Source organism: Podarcis muralis, chromosome 13 (genome assembly GCF_964188315.1).
Source record: "Podarcis muralis chromosome 13, rPodMur119.hap1.1, whole genome shotgun sequence".
NCBI classification, from domain to species: Eukaryota; Metazoa; Chordata; class Lepidosauria; order Squamata; family Lacertidae; genus Podarcis; species Podarcis muralis.
Window position 1 is genome coordinate 5,691,013 of NC_135667.1, and position 25,983 is coordinate 5,716,995.

The window sequence follows — 25,983 nt, forward strand, 5'->3', positions numbered from 1 at the left end:
CCTAGTTTATATAAAAGCAGAGAAGGGCTTCTGATACTGGACCAGATAATCCGCTGTAAGCCCTATTACTTAATACTGTGTTTTGGTTTCAGGCTCAAACAGCTGCCATTTGACACTTACTCAGTATCATGGCAAAGAGATCCCGCTACCTGGGGGATCTACGTGGCAGAGGAGGCAATCTAGTATATTTGGTTCAGTATAGAGAAGTGATCCCACTCACTTTCCCTAACATAGGCCTTATCTGAATCCAGATTTCTTGTTGAATCAGTTTTTATAACACTTTATTTTGTCTCTCCCCCCCCCCTCCAATAGGTGTCCCCTAAGACTCTCTCAACTCTGATCAAATCCATCCAGCAAGACACAGGCCATAGAGGAATCCTCTTTGACCAGTGCTTCTCCTTTCTTTTGAAGAAAAACAAAAGCTTTGTTGTTGCCTTAGCAGCTGTGGAAGTCCCAACCTTTTTCTCACCGCTGCCCCCAGTTTCCCAAGGAGGCGTCCATGTCCCAGAATCAGTAATGAGTGCTGGCTGTGAGCCAGGGCAGAGCCCTTTTGAGGGTGGTGGTAGTAGTAGTGGCGGTGGCAGCGGAGGTGGTGGGGCTGGAGCCCCACGGAGAGCCCGAGCCCAGCGTGGGGGCGAAGCCCAGGGCCAGACCAGCGATGACATGGATGTCAACAGCAATGGCTCCAGTGGCAATGAGTCGCATGGTGACTCCCACAGCAGCTCCCACAGCAGTGGCAACGGCAAAGACTCAGCCCTCCTGGAAACCACCGAAAGCAACAAGAGGTAAGGAAGCGATTGGGGTTGCAAAGGTGTGGGAAAGTCGTCTCTTGTGGGACCGACTTGGGCTCCTCCATTCTGATCCAAACTTTTGAATTTCATAGAATGTTTTTGTTTGCTGCCCAAGCAAGCTAAACTCATCTGTGCTCTGCATCTCTCTGCAGCTCCAACTCCCAAAGCCCATCTCCTCCCAGCAGCTCTGTGGCCTACAGCCTTCTCAGCGCAAGCTCTGAGCAAGACAACCCATCCACCAGCGGCTGCAGGTAAGCAAGGACTGGGCAGGAGGAACATACTTGGGTTGGCACGTGGGGAACAAAAGTCCAGTAAAATGCTTCAAAATTGACAGCTGAAATGAGTTTTCTGAAAACTCATGGCTGTTTCTGAGTGCTCTTTCCTCGGATAACACATAATGAAGAGGGGGAATTCTGTCAAACAAGAGCCATAAAATCAATTGGGGAAAAGGGGGGGGGGGAAGCCATTTTGTATGTGGCTTTTAGTCAAAATCGATATATTTTACTTCCTTTAAAAATACAACAACTGGCCAAGTTATTTTGAGTTGGTTCCATTTCCATTGGGCACTTGGGAAAAGATACGCAGATAGTTCAGCCATTCAGTGCAACTCTCTCCCCAAAGGAGCTCTGACTGCTTTTTGCAGCTGACTTGACCCCTCTTTGTGTGTTCCTTGTGCCACTGCAGCAGTGAACAGTCTGCCCGTGTGAAGACGCAGAAGGAGCTCATGAAAGCCCTGAAGGAGATGAAGATCCGGCTGCCCTCTGAGAAGCGCAGCAAGGGGAAGTCGGGGACTCTGGCCACCCTGCAGTATGCACTGTCCTGTGTGAAACAGGTGCAAGGTACGTTCTGTGACTTGTGTGTGTGTGTTTATGTTTTCCTGACTTTGCTGTAAACCACAGCAGCACAGACTTATTTGCCAGCTGCCTCAATAAAGGTCCCATTCTCACCCATCCCCTCAAATTCTTCCCCTTATTTGAGCCAGAAACCCCTGCCAGAAGTCGGGTTATTGAGGCACAAAGGGCCGTGGGCAGGCACTTCTTTTATGTGTCCTTTTTGGCATGACGAGCACGGTAATTTCCATGTGGTTTGCACAGTGCCTGTGGGCTTTTGTGTAAGGGTGATGCGCCTGTTTTTCTCTCCCACAAAAGTGTGGGTCCAGGTGCGATCCTGTAGAATAAAAGCTCCCAGCTGGTCACACGTAAAGCGAGGGCCTTTTGCCTTTCAGAGCTCTGTAGATCTCTCATTAACATGCTCCTCTTCCTTCCCCCTTTCCAGCCAGCCAGGATTACTACCAGCAGTGGACCATTGATGACCACCAGCCCTGCAATCTGGACATGTCCACCTACACTATTGAGGAGCTGGAAAGCATCACCTCAGAATACACTCTCAAGAACCCCGTGAGTATTCTGCCTTGTTTGTCACATCCCAGGCCTTTCCTTCTCGCTGTTCATTTTGCCGCTGCCAGAGAAATCTTGCCTCTCGTTAAAGAAGTGCTCTTGACTGGCTTTCCAGTGTGCACGCCTGCTTCCCCAGTGCTTTCAGCATGGACACTGCAATCCAGCTGGGTGCTGCTAGCTTCAATATCTCCTTGCGTATTTAAGGACCAAGCTGAACCCAGCACCCTGTCTTCCTTAGCAGAGGCCAGCCTAAAGCTTCCAGGCACCTCTTGAGCAGGGCGCAAAAGCAGTGGCCTTTCCCTGTTCTGTGTTCGCAGCATTTGGTAATTCCAGATCAGCAGCCTTTGAGCTGCCATGGCTGGCAGCCTCTCGTAGGCCTGGCCCACTCCCTATTGGCCTAACCCTTTTGAAAACAGCTGTCAAGACTAGAATCCACCTTGAGAACAAGTTCTCCCTTTCCCCCATTTATTGTGGCTTTGATGGATACCAACAATGCCTTCACCTCCTCCTTGAGTGGGGAGACCACACCCATAAAACAGCTGCCATTCCCCAACCTTAACCCTGCTGCTTTTGCTCTCAAAGGACACATTCTCGGTGGCCGTCTCTTTCACCACGGGGAAGATCGTCTACATCTCAGATCAGGCAGCCTTCATCCTGCGCTGCAAGAAGGATGTCTTCAAGGGGGCCAAGTTTGCAGAGTTCCTGGCGCCGCAAGATGTCAGCATCTTCTATGGGTCCACAGCGCCATACCACTTGCCCTCCTGGAGCGCCTGCACCTCTGCCAGTAAGTGTTCTGGCTGGCTGGGGCTGATGGGATTTGTAGTCCAGAACACCCAGAGGGCCCCTGATTGGCACAGGCAGCTTTAGAGAACTGGGCTAATCCGAAGCGGCAAGGGTGTTCATTTTCTATAGTTCCTCCCACCCCCCAAATGGTACCTTTACGCCCTTTGCGGTGGCTGAGAAATCCTCTTGCATCTCACCTCAGGTTTTAAAAAGAAGCTTGCCAGTTTCTGAAGCAGCTAAGAACTTGGCTCATGTAAGGAACAGAGCAAAGGGCCGGATTCCAGCTTGCTGCAGTTCTTAGCTAATCTTTCATCTGCCCCTTTCTCCCTCCTTCCCTCTTTGCAGCTGCAGCTGCCATGGATTACACCAAAGAGAAATCGGTCTTTTGTCGTATCAGGTGAGTTTTGCCTCCATCAGATTTTGAGGGAGGGGAAGGGAGCTGGGCTAAGTGGAAGGAATGGTGGAGACCGATTCCGGGAAGTGGCTCCTAAATGAGGGTTCCTGGCATCTGTATGGGCTGTTTAGCAGGAGGCTCCATCCTGAAATGATCCTGCCTGATCCTTGTAGACCAAAGTCCTTGCTGTCTTTTCCCGCAGGGCAAACAGTTTCTAGTTTGAGCAGCTTTGCCTTCTTATAGTCCCCCTTGAAAGTGTAGGCAATCTGGGTCCTGAGGTGTATTTAAATTGGCAGAGGTTGCTTGTACTAGCTGCACAAATCTGATTTGGCAACAAACCAACCTTCAGGTGTGCCCAAAAGAACCAGGACCTGTGCCTCTTGTGTTTTGAAGATCGCAGCATTTGAATTTTTCAAAGATGGAGAGAGAACACTGCCCCCCCCCCAATCATTTTCATCCCCAGGCTTCCTTGAGGGCTGAGGGGACAGAAAGGGTGACTTTTTAAAATCTCACCAAATAGGAGAGCAAGAGAACAGTGCCTTTTTCGGCCACGTGGAGCAAGGCTCAGGGCTCCCATTTCATCCTCTATGAGTGTCTGTGTTTTTACCCTCCACCCCAAGTGGTGTTCTCCCTACAATTTGACATGTGTGAATCACGTGGTTGGCCTCGCATGTCGTCCGTGTCTCCTTGCTTAGCCTGAAGAATGACTGTGTTCCTTGGCAGGTTTCAACTCATTTAACGTGCTCGTGGGTTGGCCTATATCCCTCTTTCAAAGGGAGAAGGATGCAGTTTGCTTTGGATTATTTTTTTTGGGGGGGGGGGAGCATTTTGCATCTACCCACTCCAGTTCCTTGCTCCGCACATGCTTTCAGAGTTAGACCCAAACCAGTGAGCCACAAACAAGGAGTGTGTTAGGCAGCAGGATAGCAGAAGTGGAAAGCCTGTGTCACTGTATTTATTTATTTATTTGTATGTATATGCCAATATGTTTTGCTAGCAACACCTTTTAAAATGTGTGGATGGCTAGCTTTGCGTTGTGCTGGGTTCAGTGCATTCTGGGACCGGAGTGCCAAGTAAGATTATAGGGTGGCCCCAACAGCCAGTTCTCTATATCTTTTTAAACATTTTCCTCTTGATAGTACTACTTTATTACTTGCTAAGCCATCTCGAGCATCACTTTGGTCAAGGGGCAACCTAGAAATTTAAACAGTCCTGGTCAGTTTTCAGCTGCATATGGGCTTTGCAGGGCAGCCTTGGGCAAGTCCTTTTCCCTGCCTATGTTTTTCCACCTGTGAAATGGCTTTGCCATTGCCACTGCAAGGTGGCTACGGGGCTATGGGTTTTACTGGATGCTTAAACTTTTCCAGGGGGAAAAAATCGATATAGAAAATAAGGTGCAGAAAGAAGATGCCCCACCTGAGGAGAGAGGAAAAAAAATCCCTCCTCTAGTCAGCTGGTGAGAGAAGGGGGGACCCCCCTCCCCCAGGTGTGACATGGGTGACAGGTGGGCAGGAGGGACATGGTGGCACCTGCGAGGTTCCCCACCTCTGGCCCCGTCACGGCTGCTGCTGTTCTGCTCCCTCCTGGTCGTCCTGGTCTCCTCTGGCCTCTGGTCTTATTGCAGGCATTTGTTTCTCAGCGGAGGCTACGAGAGTGGTCGCGGGCTGCGCTACTACCCCTTCCGGCTCACGCCTTACTTGACCAAAGTGCAGGACTCGGACAGCGCCGAGGGACAGCCCTGCTGCCTGCTCATCGCCGAGCGCATCCACTCGGGCTACGAAGGTAAGGGGGTGTCCAGGCGGGAGAGAGCAGGGCCTGCAGGCAGCCTCTGCAGCGCCCATGCCATGTCTCTGTGCCCCATTTCATTTTGCCCGTTTTGCTGGTGGTGTTAGGAATCCATCCCACAAATTAAATTGCACCATGCGCTCCCGTGTCTGGCCACACGATGGCAGCAGAGGTTGGGCTGAAGGTGCTTGGGAAGCAGGGACCCTCTTAGCATCTAGTCACATGGGCCTTCCTTGTGCTTTTCCTCCACGCTGGGAATGAGCATCTCTCGTCTGCTGCTTAAACTCTCAGCATCCTGAGCAAAATTTAGTTTAACCCCTTTGAAAACCTGTTTGAAGAGAGGTGCATATAATGGCACACAAGTTTTGTATGCATGCAAGCTTTAAATCCTGCTCCTCCCAGTTTGGGCAGCAGAACTGTGTGCTTAAATCCAGATCTTCCCCAGCTGTGTGAAGAAGTGGGTTGGAGAGTAAAATAGGGCATGTAGCCGTGCGAATGGCCTAGCTGCTCTGTTCTATGTGAAACATAGAAAAAGCCAAACCAGCCTCTTCCTAGGATTGCAAGAGCATGCAGGTCCAGTTTCCTCCTCTTCTCAAACAGTGCATGTGCTCTTGTTATCGTCAAGACCAGGACAGGGGGAGAAAAGCAGTTGCGTTGTGCGTGCAAAATGCCAAGCTGCCATTAGCCTGCCCGTGACCTAGAAGGTTGCATGTCAGTTTCCCCCCTGAAGCCACTTAAATTGTTTAGAAAAGCCAGGATTCCCGAGATACGCAGCACACTTTCCATGGAGTGTGGAAACGCAAAGTGGAGAACTTCCTTTTGGAATTTAAGAGAGGCAGGTTTTGTGTACCCATAGGACAGGGAATGCCACTCATCTTCCAAACAGCTCATCTGAATTATCCTATGCTTTTCTCTTCAAGCTCCCAGAATCCCTCCTGATAAGAGAATCTTCACCACTAGACATACCCCCAGCTGCTTATTTCAGGATGTGGATGAGCGGTAAGGAACTGGGATTTAAAAAATGGAGATGGGGTGGTATTTTGCGGAGGGGTGTGTGGGGAGGAAGGCGAGTCCTTGGAAAGTGGTGCCAGGCTTTCCTTCCTGTGAGTGAGACTTGTCCTCTGTGAGCATGTGCCTGCAGTGCTGAGCACGGACCAAAAACTTCCATCATCTGTGTGGGTGGGGCCTTCACAGGCCAGGAGGAGGAGGATTTGACTTGGCCGTCCATCTTGTCAGCTTAGCTATGCACTCTGCACCTTTGGTTTTATATTTTTCTCTGGGGTTACAAGAACAGTACCAGTTCTTCAGAGTTGGACGATGCCTATAACCTCTGCAATGTTCAGCCTTTTCCCACTGACCCCTCGTGACCCCTCCTTGCTTTCTTTGTTTTCAGAGCTGCCCCTCTTCTAGGCTACCTCCCCCAGGACCTCATTGGGTCCCCTGTCCTCTTCTACCTGCACCCAGAGGACCGGCCTCTTATGCTGGCGATACACAAGAAGAGTGAGTACCAAAATAAAGGAGAGAATGGCAGGGGGAGATTTTTCTTTTTTTAAAAAACCTGATTGGAAGTTTCAAGCCAATTGTAGCTTTCAGATCCAATTAAAAGCCTGTGTGCGTAGTGTCTTGCTAGCCCCCTATAGGGGGCTGTGGTTGCTCTCCCGCCTCTCATCCTCCCCTCCTTCCTTCCCAGTTCTCCAGTACGGCGGCCAGCCCTTTGACCACTCACCTATCCGCTTCTGCACCCGCAATGGGGAATATGTCACCATCGACACCAGCTGGTCCAGCTTCGTCAACCCCTGGAGCCGCAAAGTCTCTTTCATCATGGGCAGGCATAAAGTGCGGACGTAAGTAGCCAGAGCTCTCAGCCTGTATGGATGGGCAGGGTCTGTTTGCTTATTTCTCTGTTCATTTTCATTAAAAAATAAATAAATAGCAGAGGCTTAATCATTCCAGGAGAAATGAGAGGAGGAGGAGGAGTGGGGTGCAGTTGACCGAAATGGGGGAGACTCCTCTGGCCACAGGAACATGGGGGAAAGGGGGCGAAGGCAGAAGGCACCGCAGGAGAACCTCCATTGGGGAGGAGTGGGAAGCAGAGTGATGGCTCTGGAAAAGGCGATGGCTCGTAATCAGAGGATAAGACAGGAAAAGAGGCGGATTCTGGGGAGGAGGGAAATGGCCTTGTGGGATGGCTGAGAGCTGGAAGCTCCCACCTCTTGAGGGAAGCATACATCTCACTAACTCTGTTCTCACCTCCCATGCTCTCTCCAGGGGCCCCCTCAACGAGGACGTCTTCACAGCCCCCAAAACTCAGAAGGTGAAGCCTGTGGAGCTGGACATCCAGGAGCTCTCAGAGCAGATCCACCGACTCCTGCTGCAGGTAAGGAGCTCCCTCTTCTCACTCCACTTGCCCTCTCCTTCCTTCCTTCCTTCCTTCCTTCCTTCCTTCCTTCCTTCCGAGCTCTGCCTCCTCTTCCTCTCATATTCCAACCCTCCTCTCTTTCCTCCGCTCTGCAGCCCGTCCACAGCAATGGCTCCATGGGTCTCTGCAGCATGGGCAGCAACGCTTCCCACGAGCAGTTCCTGAGCATCGCCTCCTCCAGCGACAGCAACGGCATCCCCAATGAGGAGGCGCAAGCTGTTCGACCGGTGAGTTTAGAAATGCATTTTGATTTTTTTGAGGGGAGTGTCCACTGATGGGGGGTTGTCTTAAGATTCATGCAATGGGTGTTGGGTCTTTGCTTCCATTTCCACATCCCCCTGGCAAATCTCCCTCTCTGCTCCCACCTGTAAAATGGGCATCTTCATAATGGCTTACCTGGTGGCAGATTTTTACATACCCTCTCAGAGAGTTTGAAAGTCTCACAGAGAGAGAAATCTACTCTTTAGGCCAGTGTTTCTCAGCTTTTAAAAACCCACGCTGCCTTTTAGCTAATGTAGAGATCCCACACACCCCTTCAAACCTGGCTGTCTTTCAACTGGATTGAAATCCTTTGACCTTTTTACTGGGTGAGGTTGCAGTTTGGGCATGCGCCTCTGGCTGCTGAGAAACACTGCCCTAGGTCAGACTTCCGCAGCCTGGTGCCCTCCAGGTACGTTGGGCTTCAGCTGGGGCTGATGAGAGTTAGCATCCAAAACACTTGGAGGGCATCAGGTTGGAGAAAGCTGCTCTAGAAAGGGTTCTGTAGAGGGTTCTCCATTGGAGAGGAGAGCTTGGGGCTTACTCTGCTTCCCTCTTGATCCCAGATGACCTTCCAGGAGATCTGCAAGGATGTGCATATGGTGAAGAACCAGGGCCAGCAGGTCTTCATTGAATCCCGAGTCAAGCCCCAGCCTGCCAAGCATTCCCAGCCAGGTGAGATGGTTGACTGGCCCCTGCCCCTTCTTCCTGCTCATCGTTCCCACCTTGAGGCCTGCTGACCTCACTCACTTGGCCTCATTGTTGTGGATTTGGCCAAAGGACTTTTGAGGTTTCCTCCCTCTGTCTTGGCCCATTTCTAGCGGGGTGCGGGGTGTGTGAGTTGAGGGAGGGACGGTTTCCATTGGCAGGGCCTCTCAGAGCTGGGACAAGCATGTTCTGGTGTGGCCTGGGAACAAAGTTTGCTCTCCTTCTGTGGGTTGTAACCTGCTCTGTGTCTCTCCCTTTCTAGCTCTCAAAGCACCAGTCAGCTGCAACAGGCAGCCTCTGGAGACCCTGAGGGACTTGGAGAGGAGGCCAGCAAAGGCAGCCACCTCTGAGGAATCAGTCAGGAAGGAGCCTTCCAACTATTCATACCAGCAGATCAACTGCCTGGATGGCATCATAAGGTGAGCGAGGTCTGCTGGGGAGCCACAACCATGTACAAGGCAGAGATTGTTCCCAGAACTGAGGACTTTTACATGAGTTTGCTTATTTCCTCCTCCCTCTCTGTTTATTTTCCTTTTGTGTGTGTGCATTATTATTTTTTTAGATTGTGAGCCTGAGAACAGGGATCTGTAGGGTGCTTTGGGCACCTTAGTGGCTGAAGAGCAGGATAACCTGCTTAAAAAATCCTAAAAGGCAAATGAAATGGAAATAGCTGAGCCCTTCAGAGTCGGTTCAGCACCAGAACGGGAATGCTTTTCCTGGGAGGAATATTTTGCTCTTCGGTTATTTAAGAAAGGGCAATACTGCTTCTTAGACTGCAGCTTCAACTACCACTTACCTGAGAGTAAGCCCCGTTGAATTTAGCAGGTCTTTCTTCTGAATAGACATGACTAGGAAGATTGCACTGCATTGGGTTGAGGTGCAGAGTAGATGAAATGATGTTACGGATTTCTCCCCTCATTGGTGCTCATGTAACAACATGCAACCTTCAGGATTTCATAGAACTTGTCACAGATTCGATTTTTAAGTGCTACCTGCTTAAGTGTTCTCTGAAGCGCTAAAGCTTCCTTACTTTGTGTCTCCTCCTGTAGTTTGAGACCAACAAAGCACCGTGTTTTCAGATCGCCACTCCTAGTGGTGTGGAGTCCTTTCCTGAGTTTTCTCTTCCTACCCCCCCTAGTAATAATTACAATAATGATAATAGGTTTTTCATCTCTGTTAATCTTAGTTTTCTGCCTTTCTCTTCTCCCTCAACAGGTATCTGGAGAGTTGCAGCATTCCAAGCCGCGTGAAGCGAAAATGCGGCTCTTCCTCTTACACTACGTCCTCAAATTCCGATGACGACAAGCAGAAGGCAGGCGAGGAGCTGGCCTCTCTAAGCAAAGGTGATTCTCCCCTCCTTTCCTTTCCTCTACTTAGGTATTAATCATCCCCCCTTCCCCTGTTTTCCTGAGGTATCAGTTTCCACCCTGCTTGCCAAGTGTACAGGTTGATGCCCCTCCTCTTCCTCCTGTACCAAGTTCATGTTTGTATGGAATCATGGATGCTGTGTGAGGTACAGGGGGCGGAGGGGTGTGTGTGTGTGTCTGTGTGTGTGTAGCAATTGCAGGGTCTGCAGGTCTGTCCTCCAGGAAGCTTGAACTCCCCCTCCCCCTTGTTGGATGCTGGCCTTGGCGTTCCAGATCCCTCGTGATCTCTTTTCCCCCCCTCTCTTCGTTCGTGGCAAGACCCCAGCCGGGCTGATGAGCCCTTCGGCATCTTGACGTCCTCTTGTGGTCGTGCCGGTCGGCAGTCTTGGACCCCCCCGGCCCCCTCCCTCCCCCCCTGCCCCCTTAATCCATGCTGCCGCCCCACCACCATGCTAACCCACCGTTGTCTCTTTGAACAGATGCGCCGGAGGAAATACTGCCGACCCCGGAGAGCCAGTCCAAGAGCCTAGAGGAGCCTGGGACGGCAGCAGCTGCTGTGGTGGGAGGCCCACTCACTCCGCTGGCCTTGCCTAGCAAAGCCGAGAGCGTGGTCTCTGTGACCAGTCAGTGTAGCTTCAGCAGTACCATCGTCCACGTGGGAGACAAGAAGCCCCCCGAGTCGGGTATGGGAGGTGGACACCATGTTTTTCTTGGGGGGCGGCGGTGCGGGGTTGCTGGGGGGCGGGGGGCTGGAACTGGAGGTGTGCTGTTCCTTTGCTTACAGCTTGACTCTGCTTCCGTGGGGCTGGGGAGCAGGTTCGAAGGAGGGTTGTCTTCACATGGTGCGTAGTAGGCTATTGGGGTCGCTCTGGCAGCCGTTTTGCAAATGCAGCTGTGTACAAGAAGGCCAGCCTAGACCCCATGTGTTAAAAAAAGCAGGACGACATCCCCGCTTCTTCCTCTTCTTCTCCCCCTGCTTGGGAGCTTCTGGCCAGTCGGCAGTAACGATGAGAGGGCTTGATTAGCTGGCCTGGTGCAGATTCAAGACAGGAAGGCTAACCTTCCATTTAGAGCTACAGCTGGATTGCAAAATCAAGCAACGAGTGCCTTCTTCTGCTGACTTTTGCTGGCCACAAACTGGATGGTGCTGGTTCCTGCCTTCCTCTGCTTTAGTCGGCTGCTCTTTCTTCTTTTTCGGCATCCAGCCTTCATTTTTGCTTGCGCAGGAGCCTGCAACATTACCAGGGGAACAGCAGAAAGGCTTTATCTGGGTGACCCCCAAAGGGCCACCAACTTGGAAGCCCAAGGCCCCAGGCTCACTCTCCAGTGGCTTATCCAAGTAGAGTTGGGAAAGAGCGCTTCCAGTCAGTCTGGACAGTACAAAGCTAGCTGGACCCAGTGGTCTGACTCAGTAGAAGGCAGCCTCTTAACGCTCCTACATTTAGATTTCTGCTTTTGCAAGCAGCCACCATTTGGCAAGACAACCTCTGGAGAAATCCCAGGCTCCTTTCACCTCCGTAGTTTGGTGTCCGTCTTGTCAGGCACCTCACACCCCACTGCTGGCTCTCCTGTCAGTCTTGGGCAAGATGGCTTGTTCTTTGCGCTTGGGGGTGCAGCTGAAGAGACGAGAGAGGCAGGCAAGGCCTTTGCAAGTTTCATCTAAGCTAGCCTCAGGAAGGGAGAGCATTCCCTCCCCACCCTCCAAACATGTCTCTTTCTAGTAGGGTTCAGGCAGTTTCCTTGCCAGCTTTCCTGCAAAATTTGCAGCATGTGGCATTGTCATTGCACAGATCCCTCCCCGCTTTTTGCTCACATCTGACCCACCAGTCACCTCACATCATTGTAGTGGTCCAGTCTGCTTTTTTTACCTTGCACGACAGGTGAGGCTTTAGGGTCAGGCAGGAAGGGGCTACTCCAACATGAGGCCTCAGGTTTCACTCCCCTGTGGAAGGGGGGCGGGTAACATTATCCATGACGGTGCACCCCTCCTTCTGAGGCCAGTTGATTCCTTTTCACCAGCTGGGACAGCTCAGTCGTTGGAGCACGAGATCCTTGATCTCGTGGGTTCAAGCCCCACATTGGACAAAAAGATTCCTGCATTGCGAGAAGGGTGCTCCAGAACCTCGTGGCCCCTTCCAACTTTTGATTCTACTAATTCAATCATCATCTGGGCTTTCTGACATAATCCCCAGGAGGAGCATGTCTTGCAGGGATCCTTTCATGGGATCGCTAGAAACAGTCCCTGGATGAGCATTTCAAGAGGCAAATGCTTTAACCTCCTAAATAGCAAGGGGGCAATTCATTCCTGGAAACCGCACAAGAATCTTGGAACAGGAAATGCAGGGCTGCCAGGCAGAACCCTGTTTCTGAGGCCATCTTGTCTTCAGTGCATCCAAGCTTCCACGTTATACAGGACTCTCCTGCAGCCATAAACGTTCAGACTGAGATATATGTGTGCATGTGTGTGTGTGTATATATATTATAGTAATAATTCTGTGCATGATTCAACGTGTGCTTCTGTGTGGATAGATATCTAGGTAGATGTTGCCCACTCCAGCTGGTGTTCAGCTGGCAAACCTTTATGGTGTTTAAACCAAGGAAGGTTTAAGTAGGGACAGTGTCTTAACCATCCTTTCTCCTCCCTTGAATGCATTTTTCTCCAACTTGTCAAATTCTCTATAGAAATTAGTCACCCTACCTCCCCAAAAAACCAACGCAAAAGTTGCAGCTTTTCTCCCCCCGCTTAACCTGTTTAGAAGCCACAGAGAGTGGCTGGCAGCTGGATTTATAGCCCTCTTACATCAAAGAAGATTCTAACCTCCTTTCCCCACAATTTATTTCCTTAATATGTGGCAAATTCATGTGAAAGCTTAGTAATAATGCAGCAGCCCCTGTGACCTAGAGCTCAGCTGGGGCTGCGCAGGGTAAAATTAGGACCCAAGCTTTTTGTTGCAGATTAAAATGGAAAAGCAGAGGGACTTATTCCCAGCATGCCCTGAGGTGATGGTAGAAAAAGATGACTTGTGTCTGTTAGTGTGTGTGTTTGGAGGGGTTGGTCTAAAGAAATGGGAGATAGGAATAATGAGAACACATAAATACAGATATGTGCTGGGGTAAAGAAAAACCTCACATGGGGAGAAGGCAGTTGTGATGGGCTAACCTGGTTCTCTCCCCCCCTTTTTTGTTCTCCTCTTGCAGATATCGTGATGATGGAGGAGGCAGCGCCCAGCGCGACCCCCCCTGCCCCCGCGCCCAGCGTCACCCCTGACCGGGAGGCGCAATACCGCAAAGTGGGGCTGACAAAGGAAGTCCTGTCCATCCACACCCAGAAGGAAGAGCAGGCCTTCCTCACCCACTTCAAGGACCTCAGCCAGCTGCACGTCTTCAACTCGCACTCGGGGCTGAGCTGGCAGGAGCTGCGCCAGGCGGGACCCCATGCCAACGAGCGAGGTAAGCCTGGTGGGCAGGACGGGGGGGAGGAGGAGGAGGTGGAGGAGGAAGCGGTAGAAAAGGGGAAAGAAGAAAGAGAAATGGGGTCCCCTCGTCCTCACCCTGCCTTTTCCTTGTTCCGCAGGACACAAAGGTCCCCGCCAGGCGTCCCGAGGCCCAGGCTGCCGCGGACGGAGCCGGAAGTCGAAAGCCAAGCGTGTCAAGCAGAACAGGCTGGCGGAGAGTACCAGCTCCCCGCAGAGCTCCGTCTCCCCTCCCCAGCCGCCCTGCGCCCCCAGCTCCTCCTCCTGGCCCCACTCTGGCAACTCCCAAGCCAGCCTTTCCGCCATGCCGTACCCGGCTGTCATGCCCACCTACCCCATCCCCGTCTTCCCCCCGCGGCCGGCCGCACCCCCGGTCACTGAGCCCTCCCAGAGCACCCTGGCTGCCCCCCAGTTTCCCACCCCACTGGTCACCCCCATGATGGCGCTCGTGCTGCCCAACTACGTCTTCCCCCAGATGCACGGCCCCATGCCCCCGCAGCCCTACTTCGCCGCACCCCCTGTGTTCCCCTTCACCCCTCAGCCAGGGAGCATGCCCGTCGTCGTCCCCGAGGCGGGCACGCAGGCCCCGTCACGCTCCTCCACCCCGCACTCGCTGAGTCAGCCCGAGCGGCCTGAGTCGCCTCTCTTTGAGTCGCGCTGCAGCTCCCCGCTGCAGCTCAACTTGCTGCAGATGGAGGAGATGCCCAAGCTCTGCGACCGTCAGGAGGCCGCTGGTGGAAACCAAACAGGGCCAGCTGGGGCCACCACCGACTGGGCCGTGGTGACGGGCGGGCAGAGTCTGGCGAAGGAACTCAGCACTCAGAAAGAAGCGTGCATGGTGAGTCCCAAGGGATGGGGGGGGGGCTGGCTTTCTCCCCTGGGGCACTGTCAGGCCCTTTGGAAGGGCAAACGACCCAACATTTATTGATTTTTAATTTATGTTATTTCACTTACATCCCACCTTTCTTCTAAGGAGCTCAAGGTGTGACTCACATAATTCTCCCCCTTTCATCTTCACTATTATCCTGTGAGGCAGGCTAGGCTTAGAGGCAGTGATACTGACTCCCAAGGTCACCCAGTGAGCTTTATTGGACAAGTGGGGGTTTGGACCCTGGTCTCCCAGGTCTTATTCCGACACTGCGCCACACTGGCTCTCCACACCACAAAATCCAGGTGTTCATCATCTTTCCACTTGAGAGAACTGAGGAAACTGCTGGGGTTCGGATTTTTTTTTGAGAGAAAGTCAGAGGGGGGTCTTCAGATGAAGGAGCAGAGGTTCCTCTCCCCCAAAGCATTGAAATCTGAGAGCCCTGGAATGCATTCAATAAGAACAACGAACTTTCTCCTTCCAACCGAGGTCAGAGAATGACGTCACAAATTCCTGGATCTCTCCTGCCCTTTCCCCCATGGCTGGGGGGCTCATTCCTTCCCCTTCTTCCCTACCCGCCAAGGGGCTTCCCACACAAACTGGAGGATCAGAGGGGCAGCTTGCTTCCTCTGGGGTATCTCCAAGCAGAAGGCTGGAACAGCAGCATCTCCAGCTCAGGCTGGGAGCGTTTCCTGCCTGAAGCCCTGGAGAGCTGCTGCCAGTCAGTGTAGTCGGTACTGAGTTAAATGGATGAATGGGCTGACTGGATCAGGCAGCCTCCTTTCTTTCCATCCCATTGCTTACATTTTGAATTAGATATGTACGGGGGCTTCCTGCCACCTTAGCAGTTCGAAAGCACATCAAAGTGCAAGTAGATAAATAGGTACGGCTCCGGCGGGAAGGTAAAAGGTGTTTCCGTGTGCTGCTCTGGTTCGCCAGAAGCAGCTTAGTCCTGCTGGCCACATGACCCGGAAGCTGTACGCCGGCTCCCTCGGCCAATAAAGTGAGATGAGTGCCGCAACCCCAGAGTCGACCATGACTGGACCTAATGGTCAGGGGTCCCTTTACCTTTACTTATGTATGGGGGCACCAACATGTTTTAAGTGCTTAGGGCCTCTAAAAGTCTTAATCCGGCTGTGCTGTGCGCGCGCTCCCTCTCTTTCTCTCCCTCCTGTGGTGGCTAATGGAGCAGTGAGGTTGGAAAGGGCGTGAGAGCTGTTGAGGCAGCGACCTTCCTGCTTTGGGCCTCTGACCTAACCCTCCTGCTCCCCTGCCTCTTCCGCCCCTTGCAGGCAGAAGCGCACGACTCCTCCAACAACGATGCGCTCTCCAGCTCCAGCGACCTCCTGGACCTGCTCCTGCAGGAGGACTCTCGCTCCGGCACGGGGTCGGCTGCCTCCGGGAGTGGCTCGGCCTCCGGCTCCATGGGATCCGGTTCCAACAGAGGCAGCACCTCCGCCAGCGGCACCAGTAAGTCATACTCCTCCGGCGTGTGGTGTGGGTCTCATGGAGTGAGGCTTTCTCTGTGAACTGGCTCAGTATTGTCTCCACCAAGATTTCCCAAATTGGGGTCTCCTGCTGTTGTTGGACTACAACTCCCATAATCCCTAGCTAGTAGGATCCAGTGGTCAGGGATGGTGAGAATTGTAGTCCTAAACAGCTGGCTTGGGAAACGGTCTGCACAACACCTGGCAGCGGTGGGTGGCTCTGTAGGGTTTTGTGTGGGGTATTACCTGGCGATACCATTTAACCCAGGATCCCCTGCGCACCAGGCACATGCTCTGCCACTGAGCTATGCCACAAGCAGGGTGAGCACAGTGGCCTTCTCGCACTTGTGATCCCCAGAGACTGGTATTTGGAGGCACGCTTGCCTCTGATCATGGTAGTTCGTCCTCTCTCACTACCAACTTCCAGGAGGAATCAAAGAACATCCCTGTTTACCCAGGCCAATTATATGCTGTTGGGAAGTCCTCAGCACAGGAACCTGCCTTATACCAAGTCTGACCATTGGTCTGTCTAGCTGACTGCTGCTTCCACTGACCAATGGCTGTCCAGGGTTTCAGGCAGGGAGTCTCTCCCAGCCCCTGGAGATGCCAGGGGTTGAACTTGGGACATTTTGCAAGTAGAGCAGGCAATGAGCGCCAGCCCTTGAGTGCTGGTGGATGGAAGAAGCAGGGCTGTTGAGCTGAGCATGAAGGCAGCAGTCCCTACACTTGTCTTCAAAGGAAAAAATGGTGCCTCCTCCATCTTGCATGGCGATATTCTTAGCACGTCCCAAATGTGAGGGTTTGAGAGCTCCTGAGTGGAATGGACTGGTCACACGTGCTGACACTCCTTTTGGGGTTCCTGATTGTGTCTTGACCGGCTCCTCTTCTCTCCCAGCGAGCAGCAAGAGCAGCGGCACCAGCAAGTACTTTGGAAGCATCGACTCCTCCGAGAACGACCTGCGGGGCAAGAAGCGGGCGGAGGTGGAAGACAACGAGCACTTCATCAAGTACGTCCTGCAGGACCCCATCTGGCTGCTGATGGCCAACACCGACGACAAGGTCATGATGACCTACCAGCTCCCTGCCAGGTGAGGAGGCTGAGCTGCTCCCAGGCAGATCCCCTTTCCCATCTCGCCATGGAAGTTGCCAGGCTGCCACTGCCTCTGGTGGGCACTTCCCTTCCAGGCTTTGTGCTGCTTGTTGTCTCTTGACCCAGAATCCCTTCACCCCAGCAGAGAAGGGTACTCAATGTGGCAGGGTTGTTGCAAGTGCCAATGAAAGAGATCTGGCTTTTGTTTTCATGGGTAATTTAATACCCGAAGCAGTGGGAGGAAAGACTTAAAGCTTTGAGGGGAAGATTTTAGCTTGCTCTGTCTCTTAAAAAAAAAAAAAGTCGCTGGCCACTTCCATTCATTCTGGCCTCATAGCCAGGAGGATTTTGGCTCCATTTCCCTCCCTCTCACTGCCCACTGCGCCTCTTTCCTGACCCATTTGTCCGCTTGCCCTTTGCCAGGGACCTGGAAACTGTTCTGAAGGAGGACAGGGAAAAGTTGAAACAGATGCAGAAGCGGCAGCCGCGATTCACCGAGGAGCAGAAGAAGGAGCTGGCCGAAGTTCACTCCTGGGTCCAGAAGGGGAACGTGCCCAAGGCTATCAACATCACGGTAAGGAGTGTGACGGGTGGTGTGTTTGGAGTGAGCAGTGCAGAAACCAGAATGGTGTCTGTGTGCCGTTTAGCGAGCATGGGTGCTTTTCTGTCGGCAGGAGAGTTCTCAAACTTTGTGTGTGCCTCTGATGAGATTGAGTGGTTCTGTTCCTACAGCAGCCTAGATTCCTCATAATTGTGTCCATAACAGTTGACAGCCTCTGCAGCCTGTAAGGGAACGTCTGCTGGGCAGTGAGAACAAGTCCCTAGACTTTGCGTGTGAGATGAGGCGGCTCTCCCAGATCATCGAGTGTGGGCCAGCTGCTCACCGTCTTTCTTTTCCCTCCCTTTGAACCCCAGGCTTGCATGGACTGCGGGAGCAACCCTTCCTCCAAAGTGGCCCCTCTCTACGACGTCGAGATTCAAGACATGGACTTGAACGGCATGTTGGAGCCCATGGAGGAGGGCAGCAGCGCGGGACAGGTGTGCCTGCCCTCCTTGCCCCCCGAAATGGCCATGGACGAAGAGGAGGCTGGGGCAGAGAGAGGACAGCAGCAGCAGCAACAACAACAGCAGCCGCCAACTCCAGCCGTGGAAGTGGTGCAGGACTCAGGCTGAGCTGGCAAGCCGCAGACTCCTTTCTCCCCCAAATCGGGAGCCGCTCCTACTTGCCCTGAGCAGGGTGCTGCTGGACAGCAGGGCTCAGAGGCAGGTGCTGGCCGCAGGTCCTTGTAGGATCTGCCGCTGCAGCCCCACCTCCCTGGCAACAGGGAGAGGAAGCTCACATTGTGGGTGTTTTCGGGACCGTGGGACGGCTGCCTGGCCCACAGAAGAGGAAGCTGCAGGACTGTGAGCCCAGGCACCAGCTGCTTCAGGTGTGGAAGCGCCGCCTGGCCTGGCCTGCTTCCAGGGATATGAGACATCCCTCTGGACCTTTATCTGCCGGACCAGCCGCCCCCAATCCTTGCTGCCTTATTAAGGATTTGGACACAGACAGACAGCCCACAACATTGGGCGTGGGAGGGACCGGGTTTTTATGTATTTATTTTTGCAGAATTGTCTGTCGGTGTTGTTCAGTGTTTCTTTTTTTACTGATCTGCTGCTGTGCTCTTGAATGGGCCTTCGTGCAGTCCCAATGATAATAATAAAAAAAAAAACGAGAAAAGGAAAGAGAAAGAGGTTGGTGGCCTGCGGAGAATTATCGTTGATGCACACCCTGTGCCTGGTCCCCCACATTCAGTTGCCTCCTTGTTGTGATCTGGCCAGAAAGTGGAGGTTTCTTCTGAATACCCTTCAAGAGCTCCCCTAAGCAAGAGCCCAGGGTGGAAGCAAGAGAAAGGGCCCTGAAATGTCACCACCATCTACCCACTGCCACCGCCGAACTGCCAACGCTCCTCTCCTGCTGGTGCCTCTTTGCCAGGGTCATCTCCCACATTCGCACAGCTCAGTTTTGTCAACTGGAAGAAAAAAATGGGCCAAAGAGCGTTGCGCTACACATATACCCCCACCCCCTCTTTTCGCCTGATCTCGGCAGCCTTGCCACCAAGCGGCCTGTGAGTGAGTGAGGGGGACGTGTTATTTCAGCTACATAAAGAGCACACCTCTTACTTCTTGTGTTTCCAAAGAGAGCCTGGATCTACCTGTGCAGAGAGTCCCCTTCCTGCCTCCCCTTCCTTCTCCACATCCTATTGATTGAACTATTTATATATCCTGCTCCTGTTTCCGGAGTAAAACAGGGAAGGTCCAGGGATTTTCTGTGGACTGTCCCATGGACAGGTGAGGAAATTGGACTGAACTAGCAAGCCATTTTGGGTTGTGCCTCTGGATGGAAAACCGGCCTCTTTTGGGGTTTCTGTGGGGCTTTTTGGAGCGCGGGGACAACACTTGATTCTCCCCTCCCTCCCATTCATTTTCTTGTTTTCAGTTCCTAATGTGCTTCAGCTGGCCTTGTTGCGTTTCAGAGGCAGGGCGAGAGCCCTTAACAGAGCAGAGAAGTTCCACCTTTGGCACACGATTCCATGCTGCTGCTCTTTGCCCGCATCCATGTCCGAAGCAAAAAGGGGGAAAAAGCAATTTTCAGTTTCCTTTCTGCCTTTTTGAACCAGCCAATGACTTTGAATGATTTGTGCATATGGCAAAGCCTTGCTAAGGTTTCCAGGTTTCCAAAGAGAGGAAGGGTCTCGCCCCCAAACTTAGTACTTGGTGACAAAAACATCCTACCCTTTTTATCAATTGGAGGGCAGCAAGCCAAGCCAGCCTTAACAGCGACCCCGGCAAGAGTGTTGGGTTGTGCCTCTCCTTGACAATCCCACAAATGGGTGGGAATCGTCATTTGATTTTGATTGCTGCTAGTTACATGAAAAGAGAATCTCTGTCTTCAACCGCACCCCCTTCCCATGCCCCAGTCCAGGAAACTTACCGTATTTTTCCATGTATAAGACTAGGTTTCCCCCCTAAAAAATGTCAAAAATTTGGGGGCGTCTTATACATGGATACATCTCCCCCCATTTTCTTAAATCGGAGTCCCTAAAAATAGGGGGTGTCTTATACATCGGGGCATCTTGTAGATGGAAAAAGACGGCAATTGGATTCTTGTTAGGGTAGCCAGAGTGACTTTTAAGTTGCAATCCTCTATTTACATATGTAGGATTTAATCCTCCTGAGCTCATTGGGGTTTATTTCTCAGTAGACGTGTGCTGTAAACTAAGCTATTGTACCAGCAAGCATTCCACACCAGCAGTCCTTTCAGAAATCCTCTAAAAAGACTATTATTCTCTCTCCCACCTCGACCTTAATGAATGTTACTGTGTGTTTTAGGATCACTCAGGGTGGAACTGGAAAAGTGATTATCTTTGCCCCAAAGGGACCAACAGTAATGCTCCTTTGTTGGCTTTGAAGAGCAAACCACATCACCCCTTTCTGCTATTTGCCCAACAAGCATTGGCTTTGCAGCTTCTGGGCTGTGTGAATCCCTGGAGGTGACCTGTGTGCTGGATTTCCAGAGACGGGGGTAACCCTTACGAGTCACGTGTGACACCGAGTCAGAACAGCTTGCCTGAATCCACTGTCAATATCTCTAGTCGTAAAATCCTCCTGGCTCTGATCATCTTTGGACACCCGAAAGCAATTTGTGTGGTTCGTGATGGGTGAATGCTATGAGCCATTTTGCAGCCTTTTCTTACTGCAAGAGAAAATTGCATTTCCAGAGAGCCAATGTCTATAAATGCAACGCACACAACTAAAAGTGGCTATTGTAGAAAACTAGCATTTTCTGGTGTTGCTGAGCTTTCAGAGGTTAGCAGAACATGTCCTTTTGCTTTCCACAAAATCTCTTCAGTGTGAATAACTTGGTAAGACCAGGCGGATGCCAGTTAGTGCCTTGCAAAGGGCTGGGGAGTGGACCTGTGACTCCGACTGCATTGGCCTTTGGACATTTCGATCCCTTGAGATGTGAACTTCTCCCTTTAAAGCTCTTCAAAATACAGAACTGGTTAGAAGTGCACCGATTATGGAAGTATTTTAATCACATCGCCTTTTCGAGGTTGCAGACATTTACTTGAACGACAAACACTTATTCACCGCTTGTATCTGATTTTCCCTTCTGCAAATCTCTGACCAAGCCAAAAGGAGGGAGCCTCAAAGTCTCCAACTTTCCTTGCTTAGAATTAACTATTTCCCCCACGACTGCCCAGAGAAGAAACCTCTTTTGCTCAGTGCGTTTCTTTGTTGCATGGTCAATGGAAAACCCTCCTAAATCTGGGGACTCATAAGCTTTAATATTTACCGCCTTTTGTGGGGAAGGGGTATATTGGAGCATGCTGCTAAGAGAGTATTGTTTTTAAAGCTTTCTCTTTCGGAATGGGACCTCATTAATATTTCCTACTCTCTGTCTAGGGACGCAGGTGGCGCTGTGGGTAAAACCTCAGTGCCTAGGACTTGCCGATCGTATGGTCGGCGGTTCGAATCCCCGTGGCGGGGTGAGCTCCCGTCGTTCGGTCCCAGCTCCTGCCCACCTAAGCAGTTCGAAAGCACCCATAAGTGCAAGTAGATAAATAGGTACCGCTTTATAGCGGGAAGGTAAACGGCGTTCCGTGTGCTGTGCTGGTGCCGGCTCGCCAGAGCAGCTTTGTCACGCTGGCCACGTGACCCGGAAGTGTCTTCGGACAGCGCCGGCTCCCGGCCTCTTAAGTGAGATGAGCGCACAACCCTAGAGTCGGTCATGACTGGCCCGTACGGGCAGGGGTACCTTTACCTTTACCTTTACTCTCTGGAGAACTGGGAGAATTCTACCCCAGGGAGATTCTGGCTTTGAACACTATGAACTGTACATTATCAAGGGGAAGGGCATTTTGCACAAAGCTGTGACGCGGGTGGGGACGGGGACATAAAGTATCAGCTCCTCTGTCCCCTACTGTGACCCCCAAAGAACAACGGCGTATCTCTGCCATTGGTTTGTGGTGCAATATCTGTGAATCTCAGTCTGTACCCAAATAAAGCACTTTTGTTTTTTCATGCAGTGTCCCAGGCATGTTTTGGAGAAGGGAATGTTTGCAAAACTGAGTGGTGGTGTAGACTGGGTTGGTGGATTGTGTATCACTGTGTTAAGATTATTTACTCACAAGGAGTGCCTCTGCTGACATCTGCAGAATTATCCCTTCTCTGCTGTTGGCCTGTGAATGTTAATACTAGCATTCCACGTTTCCTATTGCTGTGTCTCTTACCACCGTGATGCTGAGAAAATAGAATGGTTTTGGGAATTTAGGAACATTGTTTTGCAGTACCTTAAAACGTAGCAAAAATCTCCACCCCCATCGTTCAGCCTGGACACTGAGGTCCAGCTCCGAAGGCCGCCTGGCAGTTCCCTCCCTGCGAGAAGTGAAGCTACAGGGAACCAGGCAGAGGGCCTTCTCGGTGGTGGCGCCCACCCTGTGGAACGCCCTCCCCTCAGATGTCAAGGAAATAAACAACTATCTAACTTTTAGAAGACATCTGAAGGCAGCCCTGTTTAGGGAAGTTTTTAATGTTTGATGTTTTATCACATTTTTAATATTCTGCTGGGAGCCACCCAGAGTGGCTGGGGAAACCCAGCCAGATGGGCAAGGTATTATTATTATTATTAATAATAATAATAATAATAATAATAATAATCTTCTTCTTCTTCTTCTTCTTCTTCTTCTTCTTCTTCTTCTTCTTCTTCTTCTTCTTCTTCTTCTTCTTCTTCTTCTTCATTTGCCCCCCAGCCTTTTATTACCAAATCAGCCTTTAGGATTTAACATCTGGCGTTTTTGTGCAATAATTTGTAAAACTGGGCAGACCAGCATCAAGGTTTGCAAAGGACAAGAAAACTATGCGTATCAATCGACCTGAGCTCTGCTTTTGGCTTAGTGAACAGGGTCTTCCTTTGCAATACACTTGCACATGCTCTGTCAGTATCCAACTGAGACATGAGACCAGTTCCTAGGTGGTCTCAAACTATTGTTTTCCCGTAGAGCAGAAACCAACCTGTTGCTTTCCTGATGAACGTGAGAAGAGCCTACTGGATCAGGCCAGTGGCCCCTCTCATCCAGCACCCAACCAGATGCCTACGGGAAACCTGCAAGCAGGATTTGACCCCAAGAGCCCTCTCCTGTCCTGTAGTTTCCAGCAACTGGTATTCAGAGACATTGAAGGCAGAGCATAGCCATTTTGACTAGCAGCCATCAATAGCCCTTGTGCCTCCAGGAATTTGTCTAATCCTCCAGATGTTTTGGACCACAGCTCCCATCCCATCATATGGTCCCACTGGCTGGGGCTGATGGGACTTGTAGTCCAAAACTGTTTGGTAAAGGCTGCTGAAAGAGTAGGGCCAGAGCTTTTCATGCTGGTGACACACTTTTTAAGACGTGCATCATTTCGTAACACAGTAATTCAATTTTACTAGCAAAGCAGAGGTTAAACTACCGTAACTCCTTTCCAGCCCCAGGAGGAACGCAGAGAGCGTTCTTCTGACACATCTACACACTGCAGCCGACACACTAACGCAGGGGTCAGCAAACTTTTTTAGCAGGGGGCCGGTCCACTGTCCCTCAGACCTTGTGGGGGGCCGGACTATATTTTGAAGAAAAAAAATGAATGAATTCCTATGCCCCACAGCCCAGAGATGGCATTTTAAATAAAAGGACACATTCTACTCATGGAAAAACACGCTGATTCCCTGACTGTCCGCGGGCCGGATTTAGAAGGCAATTGGGTTGGATCCGGGCCCCAGGCCTTAGTTTGCCTACCCATGCACTAACGTGTCACAACACACAGCTTGGAAAGCTCCGGAGTAAGAGGTGTGTGTGTGTGTGCATGCATTTGGGAACTGACTAACAAAATCTGAAGAGCTGGAGGAGGTAGGAATGCCTTTTCTGTCTCCACATGAATCACATAATCAAAAAGGGCTTTCATTCCTGCCCTCCCATCTTCTCTTGAAGATAACAAAACTGATATATGCCGATAGTATTAACTGCATGCTTTTCTCACACATGTGGCTCAGAGTCATAGACTGAAGAAACAACCTGGGACTTCATGCGCAAAGGGAACCCCACACCTTGAAGCTGAAGGTGCGCCTGTTTGTCGAGTCCTTCATGCCGCCTGTGTTGCCATGGATGGCTTTGCCGTAGAACAAGTGAAAAGTTTTCGATTGATTTCTTAGTGTATATTGTTCCACAACAGCTTCAAGATCAACACATCTGATCTTGAAACTTGTCTGGGGCAAGAAAGGGACTTTGGAAGTTCCAACTTAAAATGCCCTATATCATTCCTTTGTACTACCTTTTAAACCATCCCAGTGTGGCATAAACGATCTCTCGTCCATCATTCTCTCCCTCCCCCCATTTATCCTTATACCAGTCCTGTAAAGTGGACCAGAGAGTGATTGGCCTAAGGCATGGGTAGGCAAACTAAGGCCGGGGTGCCAGATCTGGCCCAATCGCCTTCTAAATCTGGCCGGCAGACAGTCTGGGAATCAGCGTGTTTTCACATGAGTACAATGTGTCCTTTTATTTAAAATGCATCTCTGGGTTATTTGTGGGGCATAGGAATTCGTTTATCCCCCCCCCAAAAAAAATATATATAGTCCGGCCCCCCACAAGGTCTGAGGGACAGTGGACCGGCCCCTGCTGAAAACGTTTGCTGACCCCTGGCCTAAGGTCATGCAGGGAACTTCAAGGCTGAGATTTGAAACTGCCCATCATCCATGGTCCTGGTCTGATGAATTGAAAAAAAAAAAATCATGCTGGCAAAATGTATGTCTCTGAAGCATAGATATTTGAAGATCTGGGAATAATCCTGAATCCTTTTTGACCCAACGTTTTAGCATCAAGCACTATGCTATGTGCTGAAGTGATGCTACATTTAATCAGGTGAAACTCCAAAATGTTTCACATAGCAGCTATTTTAAGAAGAGTCGCCAGACAACCAGTTTGGACACAGTTGCAATATGGAGTGGTTTGCCTTCATGCCTGTGAACGTTCACTAGAAATAATAATAATATTAACAACAACCTTTTGTTGCTGTAGAATTTGAGGCTACCAAGAAATCAGAGGATCTATTTGAGAGGCACTAAGAGAAGAATAGGTGAAACATCCGGCAGACTTCTGTTCCATCACAATATTGTGTTAATAAAAAGCATCCTAGAGTCCCAGGTGTATTTTGATTAACTTACCTTTGCTCCTCTGCAGTGGCGTAGCGTGGGGGGTGCAGGGGGGGCCGGCCGCACCGGGCGCAACATCTGGGGTTAGGGCAAATCCACAGGTTAGGGGGCGCAAATCCACGGGTTAGGGGGCGCAAATTACTTGCCTTGCCCCGGGTGCTGACAACCCACGCTACGCCACTGCTCCTCTGAGAAGGTAATTTACTAAACCCAGTTCCCAAACCCTGTAGAAGGTAAATTAGGAAGATCAAATAAATCAACAACGTACGCAGGCAAAACTCTGTGGATTATAATGGGCATTCTTCTTATACTGCCCATTAAATAAGAGATTTATTTATGATAGTACTACTTAGAAATCTCTCTGGAATAACAGATCCTGTCAGGATTATTGATTTGCTAGCAGATACTGATAAAACACATGATCTGTAAAACAGCTTTCTTTGCTGGGGAAAAAGAGAGCAAGCTATCTTGCCAAGTCCATCACTCTGAATAGACTCTAGAGGCATTGTGTTAAGATCTTTTAAAAACAAGAAAACCCCAAAACTCATTTGTACGTATTATGAATCTCGGATTTGTTTGTGAAATCCTAACTGGGTGTCCCCCCCTTTTTTGCTATGATCTTTGTTTTTGTGGTGTGTTTTTTAAGCAAACAAAACTGACTGAGAAGGAAATCTTACACAGATTTACTTGGGAGTAAGTCCCAATTCTGACTGAGTAGGATTCACTACTGAGTATAGTTTACATGTATGAGTGGTGGCTTTTCCACACACGCCAGATAGGCAACATAGGGATTTATGTGTGTGTGCTTCCTGTGACAACAAACACAAATGCATCCATTCCTGTGGCACCTTCAACAACTGATAGATTCATCGTGGCACCTGCCGCAGAGTCTTCTTTATCGGTTGCGTGAAGCTAATCTGTTCTTTCAGTTAC

General features: G+C 50.9%; 1 protein-coding gene across 6 annotated transcripts in view; it reads left to right on the forward strand.

The window, feature by feature from the left end:
* PER1 (period circadian regulator 1) overlaps positions 1–21,887 on the forward strand; it is a 35,950-nt gene extending 14,063 nt beyond the window's left edge. For 4 of the 6 annotated variants that reach the window (XM_077916874.1, XM_077916873.1, XM_077916872.1 and 1 more), the window contains 22 exons: positions 313–785; positions 944–1,042; positions 1,476–1,630; positions 2,067–2,188; positions 2,771–2,972; positions 3,317–3,368; positions 5,005–5,147; positions 6,071–6,149; positions 6,544–6,650; positions 6,841–6,994; positions 7,419–7,527; positions 7,665–7,796; positions 8,394–8,502; positions 8,798–8,954; positions 9,751–9,878; positions 10,382–10,585; positions 13,101–13,352; positions 13,477–14,213; positions 15,536–15,713; positions 16,626–16,818; positions 17,244–17,394; positions 17,736–21,887. In XM_077916874.1, coding sequence (XP_077773000.1) covers positions 517–785; positions 944–1,042; positions 1,476–1,630; positions 2,067–2,188; positions 2,771–2,972; positions 3,317–3,368; positions 5,005–5,147; positions 6,071–6,149; positions 6,544–6,650; positions 6,841–6,994; positions 7,419–7,527; positions 7,665–7,796; positions 8,394–8,502; positions 8,798–8,954; positions 9,751–9,878; positions 10,382–10,585; positions 13,101–13,352; positions 13,477–14,213; positions 15,536–15,713; positions 16,626–16,818; positions 17,244–17,394; positions 17,736–17,993 — 3,990 coding nt within the window. In that variant the 5' untranslated portion in view covers positions 313–516 and the 3' untranslated portion in view covers positions 17,994–21,887. The remainder of the gene's footprint in view (positions 1–312; positions 786–943; positions 1,043–1,475; positions 1,631–2,066; positions 2,189–2,770; positions 2,973–3,316; positions 3,369–5,004; positions 5,148–6,070; positions 6,150–6,543; positions 6,651–6,840; positions 6,995–7,418; positions 7,528–7,664; positions 7,797–8,393; positions 8,503–8,797; positions 8,955–9,750; positions 9,879–10,381; positions 10,586–13,100; positions 13,353–13,476; positions 14,214–15,535; positions 15,714–16,625; positions 16,819–17,243; positions 17,395–17,735) is intronic. The other 2 variants (XR_013390337.1, XM_077916871.1) reach the window with 2 other exon arrangements.
* Positions 21,888–25,983: the final 4,096 nt, after the last annotated feature.